At 40.0% G+C, this 16,697-nt stretch overlaps 4 protein-coding genes across 5 annotated transcripts; 1 reads left to right on the forward strand and 3 right to left on the reverse strand.

The window, feature by feature from the left end:
• Nucleotides 1–226: 226 nt before the first annotated feature.
• On the reverse strand, nucleotides 227–4,681 carry LOC106655582. The gene is made up of 3 exons (XM_014376055.2): nucleotides 3,567–4,681; nucleotides 1,903–3,474; nucleotides 227–1,267 (listed from the first exon to the last, which is right to left on the reverse strand). Exons 1-2 carry the CDS (start codon nucleotides 3,783–3,785, stop codon nucleotides 1,939–1,941), a joined length of 1,755 nt encoding a protein of 584 aa, XP_014231541.1. The 5' UTR covers nucleotides 3,786–4,681; the 3' UTR covers nucleotides 227–1,267; nucleotides 1,903–1,938.
• Nucleotides 4,682–4,841: 160 nt separating this feature from the next.
• On the reverse strand, nucleotides 4,842–7,315 carry LOC106655621 (oocyte zinc finger protein XlCOF7.1-like). 2 transcript variants are annotated; one of them, XM_023462809.1, is made up of 10 exons: nucleotides 7,182–7,315; nucleotides 7,020–7,113; nucleotides 6,859–6,939; nucleotides 6,659–6,781; nucleotides 6,459–6,578; nucleotides 6,259–6,381; nucleotides 6,059–6,178; nucleotides 5,858–5,980; nucleotides 5,643–5,762; nucleotides 4,842–5,564 (listed from the first exon to the last, which is right to left on the reverse strand). In XM_023462809.1, exons 1-10 carry the CDS (start codon nucleotides 7,208–7,210, stop codon nucleotides 4,974–4,976), a joined length of 1,524 nt encoding a protein of 507 aa, XP_023318577.1. In that variant the 5' UTR covers nucleotides 7,211–7,315; the 3' UTR covers nucleotides 4,842–4,973. The 2 variants fall into 2 exon arrangements, with proteins under 2 accessions (XP_023318577.1, XP_023318578.1); XM_023462810.1 differs by lacking the exons at nucleotides 6,459–6,578; nucleotides 6,659–6,781.
• A 357-nt stretch (nucleotides 7,316–7,672) lies between these two features.
• Nucleotides 7,673–9,451, reverse strand: LOC106655545 (zinc finger protein 226-like). Its single transcript, XM_014375978.2, has 3 exons — nucleotides 9,315–9,451; nucleotides 9,124–9,235; nucleotides 7,673–9,059 (listed from the first exon to the last, which is right to left on the reverse strand). Exons 1-3 carry the CDS (start codon nucleotides 9,341–9,343, stop codon nucleotides 7,824–7,826), a joined length of 1,377 nt encoding a protein of 458 aa, XP_014231464.1. The 5' UTR covers nucleotides 9,344–9,451; the 3' UTR covers nucleotides 7,673–7,823.
• Nucleotides 9,452–15,114: 5,663 nt separating this feature from the next.
• Nucleotides 15,115–16,508, forward strand: LOC111694447 (60S ribosomal protein L34-like). Its single transcript, XM_023462714.1, has 4 exons — nucleotides 15,115–15,187; nucleotides 15,346–15,416; nucleotides 15,970–16,167; nucleotides 16,348–16,508. The coding sequence occupies exons 2-4, from the start codon at nucleotides 15,352–15,354 to the stop codon at nucleotides 16,442–16,444; spliced, it is 360 nt and encodes a 119-aa protein (XP_023318482.1). The 5' UTR covers nucleotides 15,115–15,187; nucleotides 15,346–15,351; the 3' UTR covers nucleotides 16,445–16,508.
• The last annotated feature ends 189 nt before the right edge of the window (nucleotides 16,509–16,697 follow it).

Raw genomic sequence — 16,697 nt, forward strand, 5'->3', positions numbered from 1 at the left:
GTCGCTTTATAATCATAGGGTATATGGTCATTATTTTATCATCCTTATAGAGAGAGATTCGGTAACTCGCGCGCGGAAATTAATCAAACTTTTACGAGGCCGCATGCGCATCGGAAATTTTTTTCGCTTTAGGTAAGCAATGATCGAAGCATCCAAATTCTAAGCTTTTCGCGCTCTGTTGGTTGTATGAACTCGAGAACGTAAAATGACTGTTCGGCTGAAATGAGTATGCTTACACCATCGGACGGTGTATTACAACGCAGAGCATCGTTAAACATTATGCGAATAATACCACGAGTACGTCGTTCATCGAAGCTAACATTAATCGTAACTTATTTTATCCCCTCCGTACCTAAAAAATTAACTTTTTTGCGAGAAAATCAAAAAACAAAATATTGTACATTAGAATTTGGCCCAGATATAATACGAGCACACAATACCTTTTCGCGTCTCTCGGTGCAACAATGCTACTATACCCTTAGAGTCGCGATTGGTCATCGTGGCGGGCGACACGACGGCCGAGAAGAGTACAATATGCAGGCCACGAGCTGCAGCGAAGACAGTTAGCAACGCAAAAGTTGCAGAGAGGGTGAATCGTGATATTTGTAATTATAATTAGTTTTAGTAGGGCAGTACTCGCGCGCAGCAGCAGTACGTCATAAAAGCGTGGAGAAATTTTCAATCGTGTCCGGGGCGATCCAATGGCTCTCTCAGCAGCAACAAAAAAAGTAACAAAGTTGAAGTAAGAATTAAAATAAAGAGAGAGAGAAAGAGAGAAATAGAGATCTGTGTGTACAAGTGCTTGGACCCGATAAAGATGGGAAAATGAATGAAAAAAAAGCTACCGGCATTTCACTGCTTACTTATCTGACCGAGATCTTTGGCGAACATTGGCCGGACCGAAAAAATTGAGAGGTGTATATATCTATTGCCACTGTTAAGAGGAATATGGGATTTTGGAAAGTGGACAAAAAAATCAACATAAAACTGATGATATAAAGTCAAAAACACTATTATTGTGCTATAATTGTTTCATAACTATTTACCAAACGGTTTTCATAAAATTTCAAATATTTGTACATTATGGCAGATTTTTTGGATATTTCATTGCGTAATCAAAAATATACATAACACGAACAATTGATAAAATAAAAAAATAAAATATAGATTAAAAAAATAATAACACGCGAACGTAAGAAAATAAACTGATTTCAATATTTAAAAAAGCGCCCACTGACAGAGATGCCCGTTGATATTTCTCTTTTATCTGTAACAAATAGAAAACAAAGTTGCGATTATTACATGATATTATTGATGAAACAAATTAAGAATGATCGATGCATCGTTATTATTACGATGCTGTTAAGGAAGACTAGCACGTTTACATTTAAAAATGTATAGAAATATGCTACTCTTCCTTAACAGCGTCGATTATTACATATTGATTCATATACGCTCGAGGCATATAAATTGGCGAAAATTCAGAAGATTGATTCTAAATATTGATTGTAAACTATTACTCAATCGCAGATAAGGCACGAGCAGTAGTACACGAGCTTAAATTTAATTATTTACACGAGGACGCAAGCACATCACTTCACGTCCATGCACGCAGCAAAAGAGAGAAAGAAACGAGCGAGGAGAGGAAGAGCTTACGCTCATGAAAGAGAAAGAAACAGCACAAAAAGTAGTTAAAGATGTAAATAGTTCTCGAAAGGCTCGCTGCTACGGCATGGTCATCTATAGCTGGATGAGTTTACAATGTCGACTGTTTTCTCACCCTTTAAGAATGAGAGAGAGAAAGAGTCGTGTTCTCGCACAGACTACGGTGAATACTTGCCACCCTCTCTTCCCATTATTACTATGATTTAAAGGTAGCTTTTCGATTTTTACTTTACGTACCTGATATGATTCAGCACCATCATTATTATTCGAGCACTAAGTAGAAGGAGAGTCATCTCGCTTTAATAAAAAGCGACAGATCTTGTAGGTATCGATTCCTTTTTCACGCCAGTAAGAAACGACTTTGTACATCCCATCAAATCTAAAAAACTCATCTCGGATATATGGATTATTTTTTGGTAACTTGAATTTTCTTACTACTCTAACTGGAACTCCTTCTTTCGAGGTTTGAGCGACAGCTCCCTTAACGTCGAATTTAGCATGACAATTCCTCGCCAGAGCTTCGTTCCTTTTACTGAAAGATTGATCTTCATTTCGTTTATTCGTTTTTTTATCTCTACCACCGCAACCGGCATAAATAATGATATGTCCAATATCAACGTCACCCTCGTATTCGCCAGACAAAACGATTGAATACGCACAAAGTTTTGATATTCCGCAGATTCCTGCTTGATTGTGACAATGAATTTTAGCTGCAGCTAATTCCGCTCTCGAATTCCAAATAGTACCAATTGGAATATCTGTTTTTGATTTACTGGAACTGGAAGTAACTGGAACTGGAATTACTGGAATCGTAGCATTTTTTAATAAATAACGCCATATTTTCAATCCACTTTTATTGACTTCTGTCCAGAATGCGTAGAGTTTGAAAGTGCCATCGTAACGTATGGATGAAATATCCTGATAGATCGTTTTTTTGAAGACTTTGACGTCTGGGGCACTAGCCAAATCTTCGGTTATAAATCCTTTGTTAAAATCCATCATAGCGAATTTTTTTGATAAAGATTTGATATAATCATTCAGGGGTTGGGCAGACACAACAGTGAATGGTATAATGTTGACAGGACCTCCAGTTTCTATCTCGTTGTTCCATACGAAAGAGTACGAATTTCCATTAGCGCGATGTTGCAATAATTTAACGTTAGTTAAATTTTGCCTACACCGGAAAATTTGACCGACTTCGATATTACTATCCAATTTCCAAAATAAAATTTCATCGTTTGCGATGCTTGGATTTACAAGAATAGCAGCGGGTTCTTTAATTAGTCTCTTTTTTCTAAATATTTCGTTTGACCGTGAATTTGATGCATTATCATCTCGCTCAAGTGTGAATAGCCATACACAACGTCCACTTTTTTCTTTTCTGGGTCTATACTCAGAGACTGTGTACACTCCATCATACTTATAACACCGGTCGTTTTCATACGGGCTATTGAGCTTGAATTGCCTCACAACTCTTACGTGAATTCCCTTGGTAAAATTTTCTGATTTGGCACCGTTTATCGTATTCAGGTGAACTGGGCAGTTGCGAGCCAAGGCTTCTTTCATACCGGTCAATTCTGATCCCAAGACTGTGAATTGGATTTTTTGTCCTTGATCTTCATCAAGCTCATTTTCACCAGAATAGATTATTGAATGAGCGCATTTTTTCGGGTGTCCAGAAATACTATTTACCAGTTCGGTGTGAATTTTAGCTTTCAATAAATCCGTTCTGCTGCTCCACATTTGACCAATCTTCGTTTGATAAATTTCTGTTGACAATATGTCTACATCAATCGGGATAAATGCCAACTACACACGAAAAAAGAAAAGATATGTCTAAACTCGCAGTCAAGCTCTTGCAAAATAAAAATGGAATAAATAAAATCGATCAATGGTTTTACCTGTACTTCGGCATCCGATTCAATGTAATCGCCAACTTCTCCATCTAAGAGTACTCTATTTCTATGAAAGATGATCACTTTGGTCTGTGGTGTAGCTTCAATTCTTGCGAGATGTTCTTTTAAAATTGAGATAGGCCAAGTCCTGGGAATCGACTTTATTAAAGTGTACGTTTGATCGTTCAAACGCTTGTATTTGAACCTAATCGTTGATTGCTCCATTTCAATTTAACCTTTCACTTTGCACAAAGTAACAAGAGTCCCAGTGACAGTTAGCTTCACAGAGCACCACGACCGCGTTTACGTGAAAAAGCGACAGAAATGACGATAGCGAATGCCGCTGGTGTGCCAACCGACGGATTATTGGCGGCAAAAGAGTCCCGCGCTTATGTTGTTGCCCCGTCTCATAGTAATCCGTATCACGTGGCTCTCGAGTAGGGCAGGTACAAATTCAAAGGGCGTCAACTCGTAACGTATTATTATACAGTAATTTAACACTATCAGTAATGATCAATTTCTTAGCTATAATATCAATGAAATTAAATTAATTCCATTATAATTCGACAAGCTGACAGTTCCATATTTCAAACTGTTAGCCCACTAAAATGTTTAATCATTCAACGAAAAGTTTAAATTAAAGCTTTTCAGAACGAGTAGATGTGAGTCTCGCGCCAAGCGAAGAAGTCCGTTTAATAGAGAGAGGGGAGAGAGGAGAAGGAGAGGCCGATTGTTATTAAGCGTGTACGATTGTATCTGTAAGTCGACGCGCGTGTACGTAAGTACAACGTCTAATCGTTGCGCCTCTCTAGACGAAATTTTCTCATTCGACCTCTATGAGTTTTGTTTATCCGATATAAACTGTAGGATCGAGCATCGAGTCAAATAATTGGCGCTGAACGGCTCGTCGTTATCAAAAGCAAGAAAACTCGATGAAAATATAATTCTGCTTGCTGCCGCTTAGAGTGTGCCGGGGGCAGTACGATCGCGAATCTTGCGCAAATACTAATAAACAATACACCGGTGAAAGTTCGGAAGACATCGACGCTTGATTTTTCTTGCGTGAGCGGAAATCGATGGATGAAAATTTTAGCGCGTATATCATCGCGATCTTATTTTCTTATGAAAAAAAAGATGTTTTGCTTAAAATTCTATTGAGGTCTTAATCGATTGTTCCAATTAGTTGTGTTTTTTTTTGAGATTATTATAAAATTATTTTGCATGGGTATCGAGCGTAGAGCATTTCCACTCATGAAAAAACCTACCTAGTGGATTAATGTACACTTTATCGATGAGTGACTCTTGTGAATTTTACAAAGTATTTGTTATGAATTAAAATCAATTTTACATTTATCAAGTTATTATATACAATATTTACTGCCTCTTTTGTCCGGATACTTTTCTAAGCATACGTCACGATCTTTGAAAATGCTTCAAATGGAAGTGCTTCTTGTATTTTGCTTCGTTTCCCAATGACTGTTCACACGGCACACATTCGCTCGAGGAACCTCTACGCTCCATGGGATGCGCCTGCGTATGGTTACCCTCGGTTTCGTCCCTCGACTTTCTGCGCTCGTTGGCCGCGATTCTGTTTTTCGCCCGCAAGTGACTATGGAGCTCGTGCTCAGCAGTGAATTCGAGCTCGTGCTTCTTCGCGTGTTTTTGGAGATTCCGATCGTTCACGAATTTCGCTCCGCATACGTCGCATTCAAATACGTCGCCATTGTGGGAATTGATATGTGTTTTGAGAAGATTACTTCTTGTGAATGTCTTTTGACATATGGGACACACATGTTTTTTCCCTAAATGATTTGTTTTGATATGTTCATACATAGTAGACCGCCTTGAGAATACCTTTCCACAATGATCACACTTGAATTTGGAGTTTTTTTCGTGTGTCACATTGATGTGGATATTGATGACATAACCTTTAGTAGCGTACACCTTTTTGCATATAGGGCATGGATATCTTTTGTCCTCACTACTCGTTTTCTTCTTCGTGCTCTAAACGAAATTAATTTATGTCACAATTATGTGAAAAATGTCTATCGTATCCGTCGGATGTAATCGAATTGAACTTACTGCAACTTTTTGCTGAACTTCCAAAAGTGAAATGTTCGAGGAAGGTTGCGATGTTTCGACCGTTGCTTTGTTATTCAGTTCAATTTCAGAATTTCCTTCTAGTTTTTGCCTTTCACAGCTCTGATTAAAGGTTAATTTTTAATGGTTAATTTTTATGTCATAATTGTGGAAAAAATATTTATGATACCGGTGGCTTATAATCGAATCAAACTTACTGCAACTTTTTCCTGGCGTTCGAGAAACGAAACATTTGAGATAGGCTCAGATGTTTTATTGGCCATTACAGTGTCATTCAGTTTCATTTCGTGATTTTCGTCGTTTTCTTGCATCTCGGAACCCTGAAAAAAAGTAATTTATGTCATAATTTTGGTAAAATATTTTACCGCATCGATCGCATATAATCACATCGAACTTACTGAAATTTCCTGACGAACGTCAGAATTCGAAACATTTGAAGAAAGTTGAGGGGTTTCAACTGTTTCTTCGTCATTTAGTACACTTTCTCGTTTTTCGACAGGTTCTGGCGTCTCAGAGCCCTAAATGAGAATAATTTATGTTACAATTTTGGGAAAAATGTTTGCCTCACCGGTAGCTAATGTAATTGAATCAAACTTACTGCAACTTTTTCCTGGCGTTCGAGAAACGAAACATTTGAGATAGGCTCAGATGTTTCATTGGCCATTACAGTGTCATTCAGTTTCATTTCGTGATTTTTGTCGTTTTCTTGCATCTCGGAGCCCTGAAAAAAGTAATTTATGTCATAATTATGGTGAAATATTTTACCGCATCGGTCGCATATAATCACATCGAACTTACTGAAATTTCCTGACGAACGCCAGAATTCGAAACATTTGAAGAAAGTTGAGGGGTTTCAACTGTTTGTTCGTCATTTAGTACACTTTCTCGTTTTTCGACAGGTTCTGGCGTCTCAGAGCCCTAAACGAGAATAATTTATGTTACAATTTTGGGAAAAATGTTTGCCTCACCGGTAGCTAATATAATTGAATCAAACTTACTGCAACTTTTTCCTGGCGTTCGAGAAACGAAACATTTGAGATAGGCTCAGATGTTTTAATGGCCATTACATTGTCATTCAGTTTCATTTCGTGATTTTTGTCGTTTTCTTGCATCTCGGAGCCCTGAAAAAAGTAATTTATGTCATAATTTTGGTAAAAAATTTTACCGCGTCGGTCGCATATAATCACATCGAACTTACTGAAATTTCCTGATGAACGTCAGAATTCGAAACATTTGGAAAAAGTTGAGGGGTTTCAACTGTTTCTGGCGTCTCAGAGCCCTAAATGAGAATAATTTATGTTACAATTTTGGGAAAAATGTTTGCCTCACCGCTAGCTAATATAATTGAATCGAACTTACTGCCATTTCTTCCTGAAATTGGTCGATTGGAACGACTGCAAAAATAACACTGTCGTTCAATTCTATTCCTGCACAAATATCATCCGTTCTGAAACTAGATTAAGATCCGGTAAAATTAATGCGATGATTTTTTTAAACTATTAAGGCTTCGTAAAAAATTACCTGTCATCTAAATTGAGTGGAGAACTCATCTTGCCGAGTTTTAGTTTTACGAGCGATTAATTTTTCCCGTACTATTCTATTCAATAGTGTTTAATAAACCGAGAGAGAACTGTCACTAGTATATTATATAAACATTCGAACTAATAGTTACCACAATACGATAGTTATTAACACAATACGAAATAAGATTGTCGGATTATTCAAGAACTATTATACCCTATAAATAACAGAACTTCTCTAATAACAAGCAGTTTAATATTTTGGAATGATTTAATTTTTTGATTTAACTTTGACGTGTTCAGAAATTAAAAATGCGTAGCAAAATCACGACTCTTGACATTTAAGTAAATCCTAGAAGATAAGGTCACAGTAAGCTAGGGCAAAGATCGTAAAAAAAATGTCAATAAGTAATAAAGAGTCAATAATTTTTAATCAATTTATTCAATTTTTATTTAATCATCTAATAACATTTATTATATCATTTTTAATGATTTATAAATATGAACGTTTTCTGTACGATTCTGAAGTGCGTAAAGCGCATCGAAGCGCATAGGACATCTCGCTTGTACTTAGAATACATCGTAATTTTCGAGATTACTCTCGATCTTTAGATTCTTTTCACACTTCTCGACATCTCTGACATCAATGATTCTTCTTCATGTGAGTGTTGAGTTCATTTTTTCGTTTGAATATTTTACCGCATTGTAGGCACGATTGGATGCTCCCATAATGGATACCCTCGATATGTTTCTTCAGACAATATTTGCTTGTCAATACCTTGCCGCATATACCGCAATCATAAGTGATACCGTTGTGACTCACATCGATGTGCATCTTCAGACTCCTTTTCAATTTAAACGTCTTTTCGCATTCGGCGCATTTGTATTCGATACCAATGTGCTGCGCTTGCTTGTGAATGTCGAGTTGTCTTTTTTGCGCGAATCTTCTCTCGCACAAGTCGCACTCGTGTTTGATGCCAAAGTGCGCCGAATCGATGTGGACCCGAAGATTTCTCTTTTGTCGAAACGTTTTCTTACACGTATGACAAGTGTGAGTAGTACCGATGTGTTGCACATCTATGTGAAATTTGAGATAACCCTTCTGCGTGAACGCCTTGCCGCATAAATCGCACGGATAAGTGACACCGTTGTGATACGTATCGATGTGGATTTTCAAAGTACGCTTGTGTTTGAACGTCTTTATACATTGATCGCATTTGTAAGTGACGCCGTTATGCTCCGCGTCCATGTGCATTTTGAGCTTATTTTTCTGCGGAAATTTTCTCTGGCATGTGTCGCATTTGAAGTTGACGCTCAAGTGCACCGAATCGGTGTGGATCCGCAAATAGCTCTTGGAGCTGAAACTTTTGGCACAGAGGTCGCAAGCATAGGTGACGCTCAAGTGCACCGAGTCGACGTGAATTTTCAGACGATCCTTGGTCGAAAACATCCTGCTGCAGGCGTCGCAGCGATAGGTCGCGATACGATCGTGCATCGTCTCGACGTGCCTGCGCAGATAACTCATCCGTTTGAATTGCTTTCCGCACTTGTAGCACGGATGCCTGCGAGCATTGTGCACCGCGTCCACGTGAGTCGCGAGATTGCCCTTCTGCGAGAATTTCTTGCCGCACGTGTCGCACGTATGGGCCTTGGCCATGTGCACCGACTTCACGTGGCTCCGGAGATTGCCCTTGGTCGTGAACGTCTTTTTGCAAACGTCGCACGGATGATCGATCTCGTTATGCGCCGCGTCCATGTGGATTTTCAGACAACTCTTGCTCTTGTACTTTTTTCCGCAGACGTTGCACGGATGGCTACGGCTCTTGCGCGTGACCATTTTGCGTCCGCGAGACGATCTGCCTTTTGCCGGCACGTGGCTCTGAACAGAATTAAGTTACGTGACGACTTTGTGAAGCATATTTAACGCATCGAGACCAACTTACTCGCGTGACTTCCTCCTGAAATTGCGTAAACGGGACCTCTTCAAAAAGCTCCTCGACATATACTTCAAAATTAATATCATTGAGCATGGCATGATTAGGATCATCTTCCGTTCTGAAATAAGATCGAGACACGATAAGATTCATGCGATGACGATTTTTACACTTTTTTAACGCTTCGTATAAAAAATTACCCGTCGACACAGTTTGATGTAGAACTCATCTTGCCAAGTTTTATAGTTTCACAAATGACGTTAAACGTCAAACTCACTTGTGAACTAAATTCGCGATAGTGTTTACCGAGGCCAATCGAACGTAAGATAGCGAGGTGTGTCGCTAGTAAATATCATACGATTATTTGAACTAGTCACAATATAAACAATAAAATTGGTGATTGTTCGATTATTGAAGAAATCGTAAGCCCTATGAATAAGCGACTTTTCTCCAATCTCTTATAAAAAATAATTTTGTAATGCAATGATGTAACGTATAGATATTTGCCTTCGTAGCATTTGAACATTAAAAAAGGTGAAAACTCACCATTTCGCAATGACGAGTCAAACTTTTTATGCGAGTTTGGTCAACATCGGAGGCTGGGTAAATTCCATTTTTTATTTCCAAAGTGGTATTCGCACAAAATAAGTAATATTCGATAAATTACGTATATTAATATGAGTCCATTTAATTTATGATTCTAAACTTATCTTACAGACAACTGTTCCTGTGAATGATTAATAAAAAAAAAAAATTTTCAAAGGCAATCCTGAGGTGAATATACAAAGCAACGAGTACTGGTAGAATAATAATCATGCATCGGTGCGCACTCGGCAAAATAAAATTATTCATTAACTTTGAAAGCTGCGCTGATTCTCGACCTTTATTTTTGAACGGATGACGCGACGCTATTCTATACGTTTTTCTGAATAAAACATCGTACAGCTTCGGCTCTCGCTCTTCCGACCGCTTGAATTAATCGTTAATGATCGTACAACGTGTAACGAGTGTAGTCCGGAACCCAATCGTCGATTACATTCATTACGATCGATTACTTCTCCAAAATAATGAAAGTAAATATGTTCGATTCAGTCGTATGAATTTCGCGTATACTAAATCCTCTTTCGAGCGCAATAAGTGCTTACAGCACTTTTGCGAGCTTTGTTATTTTTTCTTTATAACGCGCGTAATAGCTCAATGGCATCGGCATCAAAACGAAGTTTAACGATCGTTTAGTACTCTGTATGTGTGTGTGCACTGTACGTGTAGTCTCGCGAGCGAAAGAGAAGAACCTCACGGCCTTAATCGATGATCACCGCGGAGCCCACCCATCATCATCATTATCATCATCATCGTATCCTAGTCCTTAGACTCTAAATAATAAAAATAGAAGAAAGCTCGATCTCTGGCAGGTACGTTACCTTTTGCGCGCAGGCACACATGCACCAGCGGATGAACCGGCCAGCAGCAGCAGTAACACAACACAACACAACTATAGTAGGCTCTCTCGCTGTAAATGCACCGCACACTATGGATATAAGTTCTCTTCTTCGCGTGCGCGTTGTTTCAAAGCCTATTTGGTAGAGCAGAGCAGCACCGATCCAATTATCCCTTTGGAAGAGCGGCTGATGTTGCGGCGGCTGCACGGGCTGCTGCAGTCGTGGCGTCGGCGATGACCATCGCGATCATAATCCATCTCTCTCTCTCTCTCTCGAGCGAACAAAGCGCCCAACTATGTGTATATGTGTGTGTAGTTTTTCACTGTCGTCGCACGTAGAAACTCGCGATGCACAAATTACCCTCCACTTTATAATACGTACGCGGCGCGCGGCGATTTGTATTATATATCAAATGTATAAAACACTTGATTATCGCGCGCACTTTTTTTCTTTCCTTTGACTGGACGGCGCGAATACACTATGAGACACACGAACACACACGCTCGGGCACATAAATTACGACACGCACAAATGACGCACAAACACACTGTACGAACCCACTGTATGGACGACGACACGGCCTGCGAGATGAGAACTATACGTAACGACACTAAAAACACTCGGCTGCGGATGATCGCGATCCTTCGTGCGAGAGAGAGAGGAGCGAAAATTGCACGCACAAAACACAAAAATGCAAGTAAGCTTTCGAGAGAACGGATGTCTTATAATAGACCTGCGCGTTTCTCTTCGCGCACACACACACACAGACACTAACGCACACGCGTGTGTTTTTTTTTCTTTTTTGTTGTTGTTGTTGTAATGCGGTGCCAGTTGTACACCGACGGCCGAATTTATGCACCGGTGGTGGTGAACTGCAGTACACGAGAGCACAAAGAAGGATGAAACTCGACTTCCTGCGGCCAAAAAACGAGCAGCAGCAGCAGCAGCAGCATCGGCTTATGGCGCGTACACGATGCACCGAATATGTAGCGCGCGTTTTTGGTAGAAAATACGACGACGCAGAGGGAAAATGCACAATGCCAGCAGCCGCGATACTCGAGAAAAGAATCGAGGGAAGAAAAAAAATTCGGGAGTACAGCGGCAGTAGCGGCACAGAAGGTTCGGCGTTGCGGGCGTGCGCAACAAGTGCTGCGTTGTGCAGCGGTGCGTGCATCCAACCTCTTTCAACCGTGTGCCACACGCCGTTCGCTCTGACCACCCCCTCGGCTCCACAAGGAGCGCGTTTGACTTTCTTCCTTTTTTTTACTTTTTTCGTTGGCTTTGCTGAGCTGTCGAGACGTTCACGATCGAGAGAGATCGGTTTACACCCTCCGAGAAAATCGTTTAGAAACGATGATAAACAAAATAAAAACACTCAAATTCGACGACGCACAAATAGAGCAAGGATTAATTCATCGTTAATAGATGAGAGAAAAACACATTCGAGACATGCGATATTCACACTTCACACGTGTAAACATCGAGCGACAGGCAAGCGCGAGACGTACCGGTTCTCGTCTGACGTTTGTATATAAATGCAGCGTGCGCCTCGTGCGCAAAAAAGAAGAAGAGAACACACACTCGTATGATATAGGTACGCGACGACGGTGAATCGGCGAGCAACTGGTCTCGCAGCTGCAATATCCAAGTGGCGCGAGCCCGCGTGCTTATGCTCTGCTGCGTGTGTGTGTATGTGTGTGTATTCCTCTCTCTCTCGCTCACTACTCTTTTTCTGCGCTCCGCGTGTACCCATACAATACCGCAATATTATGCCCCGCTCAAGTGTAAGAGAGAGAGAGAGAGGATATAAGAGTGGAGGAGGAGGAGGAGAGGGAAAGAGCCGGGGACCTGCAGCGAGCAAGACAGAGCGAGAGAGAGAGAGAGAGAGAGGGCAGCAAGAGAGCGTGTGTATTATTACCTGCAGTGCACTGCAGTGTACGGCCGACACATAGGTACGCGCCACACACACACACACAAGAGAGAATCGTGTGTGCGCGAGGTGAGCGGAAGTCAAGTACGGATGTATGCGCTTGGTGCAGGTATAGGCCCCCGCGTGCGGCGACCGGGGCTAATGCATAACTATATATAGGATATAGGTGTACGTATAAGAAGGGCCCCATTATGCTCGGACGCGCGCGGACTCGATGCGCTTAACGAGATTTCGCTATGTAGCAGTCAGCGTCTATACCTATACGTGCACCTAGGGTATATATAAAAGTCGAGAATCTATTCTGCGCGCGAGTATACATGTACAGGCCGGAAAAACGTTTCGATCGCGCCGATCGTCCTCGCCTATACTTTAATACGTCAAAGCGATACGATACGTACGCGTGTGTGTGTACGGATTGAGTTCGATCTTACAGGCCATAGAATCGAGATCGGCGGAAGAGAGAGAGAGAGAGAGAATTAATACGTGTGCTGTTACATATCGATGCTACTATATAGACGCAGAAGGGAGAAAAAAAAAGATAGTTGCTTTATACAGGTGAAACGCGAAGCACTACAAGAGGTAGTGTACGTGTATAATAGCGTCGGCGCATCGTCGTAAATGTCTTAGCAAAACTAGGTGAAACGCCGTTGACTTCTTAATTAGACTCGAGCTGCAGTACACACGCGTGCGCGCCCGTGTGTACTGCACGTACATCTCTGTCTTATTACGCAATACACACGCACATGTGCATAAATACGTTTGCGCGCGTCTCGCAGATCCGTATAGACACGCGAAGCAGCAGCAGCTCCGGCAAAAAATCGGCAGCGATTCGATAATGATACGGTAATAAAATATAAACAAAACACAAAAGGTCCGAGTGTACACACGTGCGCGTGCGAATCGGTACTTATTACCATGTACGTATACGCGCACTCGAGACGACGACGAGGAGACCTTGGCCTCGGTCGGTGCTTACTAATATAAGCTCTCTCATACATATATTACGAGGCTATATTATCCTTACGGGATAATCTCTCTCTCTCGTCGTGCTGCACCGTGGCGAGGAGCAGCAGCAGCAGCAGCGACGTTATAATATACTCACGACATTGCGCAATGAGCTTAAACGCGATCTGTGTGTGTATGTGTATGCTGTAATTCGTTTCTGCCTCTATTTTTTTCTTCTTCTTCTTCTTTCTCATCCAACAGCTGTATATATAAAGCTCGCACACACAGACACACACACACAGAGACATTGTGTATGTGTACCGCGCGGAGATTGCTGTTGTACGCACACACACACACGATTTTGTATCGGTACATGTATACACGTTTACGGTTGCAGTTTTTCCACGCTATTATGCGATCCCCGTATAGACACGATCGCGCGCGAGTCGAGGCAGTTAAGATGCGCGCGAGATCTGCAGTATATATTTTGCGCCATGCGCCGCGCCACATACCAGATTTCATACGATATGTATATATGATATTGTGCTTTTACGAAAGGTGCATCGTCTATGGTATATTGCCTAATTGTTGGCGATGACATTGCGTTACACAGCGTATCGAATGTACGGCTAATTAGCGATCGAGATAGATGCCGCGATGCCGTCTGCATACGTTTCGTTAAATTATTCTTCGTGTGGTGTAACGATCGAGCGAAAACATAAAAGATGAAGGAAAAAAAGACAAAACTTTATATTTTACAGCGCGATATATGTATGCGACACAGCCACAAGCTGTTGTGTTTTTGTTCTTGCTCTCTTTTTCAGCGCCTGACATTGCAGGTGCAATAATATAATACAAGAGAGCCGACGAGTGCAGTGCACAACAAAATCTGTGCTGAGGCAAAAGCAAGGTCGAGCGAGCAAACTTTTACCTCCACTACGTATACAAGCATCTAAGCCCATGTACACCTAGCCCGCAGACACGTGTACGTGTATACGATGTATCGCATTACGCTCGAGTTATGGTGCATATCGTATACAGCTGCGGCACAACACTTAAGAACTAGCGCACGACTTTACAGCGTATCTGCGGCAAGTAGTGTGTATTATACTGCAGCAGCAGCAGCAGCAGCGTTAATTGTGCTATGCGGATTTCAATTATCTCTTAACGCTCAGGTGCTGGTGTATATAGTTGTGTGCGGTATGCGCACGCGAAAGAGTATCAAAGGTGGTACATACTTCGGAGATCGGCGCGCGTGTGAACACGATGCGATGCTCCGGCGGTTTGTAGGTATATGCACGGTGTATCAAAAGTTATACTTACTTAGGCAGAACATGGATTTTCCATACGATAAGTCGATGAAACCTTTGCGTAATTTTAGTCGATTGTTTTCATTTTAATTATTATTATTGTTGTTGTTGAGTTATTTATGAACGAATTGATCTTAGAACAATGTTTAATGATAATTATCGTATCATTGCTAATAATTAATTATTATGAAATACTTTTGTTAATTAATTATCCAATGAAAAAATTTATTTATTAATTATTTATCAGACCTCTTTATGAATTTTCTAAAATTTATTTTTCAATTACATTGTTCCTCGTTGATAAGAATAATTTTTTTTAAATAATTTCTACTGATCAACTAGCTACGCCACAATTTTCAAAAATTGCCGCTCGCTAGTAGGTCGTGCGCAGGCGTCTCAGTCTCGGGCTTTTCTTTTCTCGCGTTGATCTCTTACGCTGTGTAATATAGGTGAGACGGCACGCTTATTTTTTACCATTTAAATAAATCTAATTTATTTGCAACAATCGTCGTCCGAACAACAAAAATATCGTTCGAGCGATTAGTTGAACGATCTCGCGCGTGAGAACAGAACATAGTTATAACGTGAAAAACATTACTTTTTACAGATCAAAATGGTGCAAAGGTTACAATACCGCCGTCGGCTTTCGTACAACACGAAGTCCAACAGGACCAAAGTGTAAGTTTGTTTTATACGTTTTATCAGTTTTTTGTATTGTACAATTAATTGTATTGCATCTTTGATATGGCTGAGACTTTTTTTATCGGAAGAGTGCACCATGTGCTCGACAATTTTGCACATGCTCGAAGTGTTTAGGTTATGTTGTCATATTGTTGAACCACCACTGCTTGAAAATCCATTGATTTTCACTGTTTTACAAGTATCGGTACTGAAATTGCTTTTTAAGTTAGTAATCCCAAATGTTCCTTTTAAACGTACAATATCAACCTTTGCTTGTAATCATATAGTTTTCTAGTATATAACTCAGAATAGCTAAGCAATATGAGTACACATAGTTTATACTGCTTGAAACATACTCAATGATTATTATTGAATCAACACTTCATATTATTTTAGTGATTATTTATGGTTCATTGATGCTTTAAACATAATTTAGTTCAATTTAAAAGTAAAGAAAACCAATAATTGTTTGAAACTATTATAACTTGTGGAAAAACATAATCAAACATTTCTGATAGCAAATACTTATAATGATTGATTTAATTTTCAGTGTTCGTACTCCCGGAAATCGTCTGGTCTTCCAGTACTTGAAGAAGCACAAGGTTATCCCTAAATGCGGTAACTGCAAAAACAAGCTGAGGGGTATTGTTCCTGCCAGAACAATGGAGAGATCCAGGATGTGTCGCCGAAAGAAGACAGTGAAGCGTGCTTATGGTGGTGTTATGTGCCACAAGTGCGTTAAAGAACGGTATGTCATTACAGCTGACTTTTCTTATATACAACATTTTTCATATTTCTTTTAATTTCTTAATATTTTCCTGGTAAACTTTCAAAATTATTATTTTGACACTATAGTTTATAAATCTTATTTTAACTACTTTAATATTTCCATTGAGTTGACAACTAATGATTTTTTTTTTATTTTCAGTGTTGTCAGAGCTTTCCTCATTGAGGAACAAAAACTGGTCGTCAAGGTTATCAAGGCCCAAAAAGCCGCTAGCTTGGCCAAACCAGTAAAGAAGTAAAGTTTTTTTGTAACTTATATTTAACGTACCAATGTAAATACAAATATATCTACAAAAAACTAAATAACTTTTTTTACTGTCTCAACTCCCTTCAACTGGTACTTTATAAACTGTCAAAAATAATAACCAAAATATGCAAGTATAATTCTACAATTAGGCTTTTTTTTTAATTCTAAGTTTATATCATTACCGGCTAGATGTCAAGGCTTTTTTAATTTCAGAAAAATTTCATTTCAATGCATATAAACATTTG

Source organism: Trichogramma pretiosum, unplaced genomic scaffold (assembly GCF_000599845.2).
Source record: "Trichogramma pretiosum strain Unisexual culture from Peru unplaced genomic scaffold, Tpre_2.0 scaffold1, whole genome shotgun sequence".
Lineage (NCBI taxonomy): Eukaryota > Metazoa > Arthropoda > Insecta > Hymenoptera > Trichogrammatidae > Trichogramma > Trichogramma pretiosum.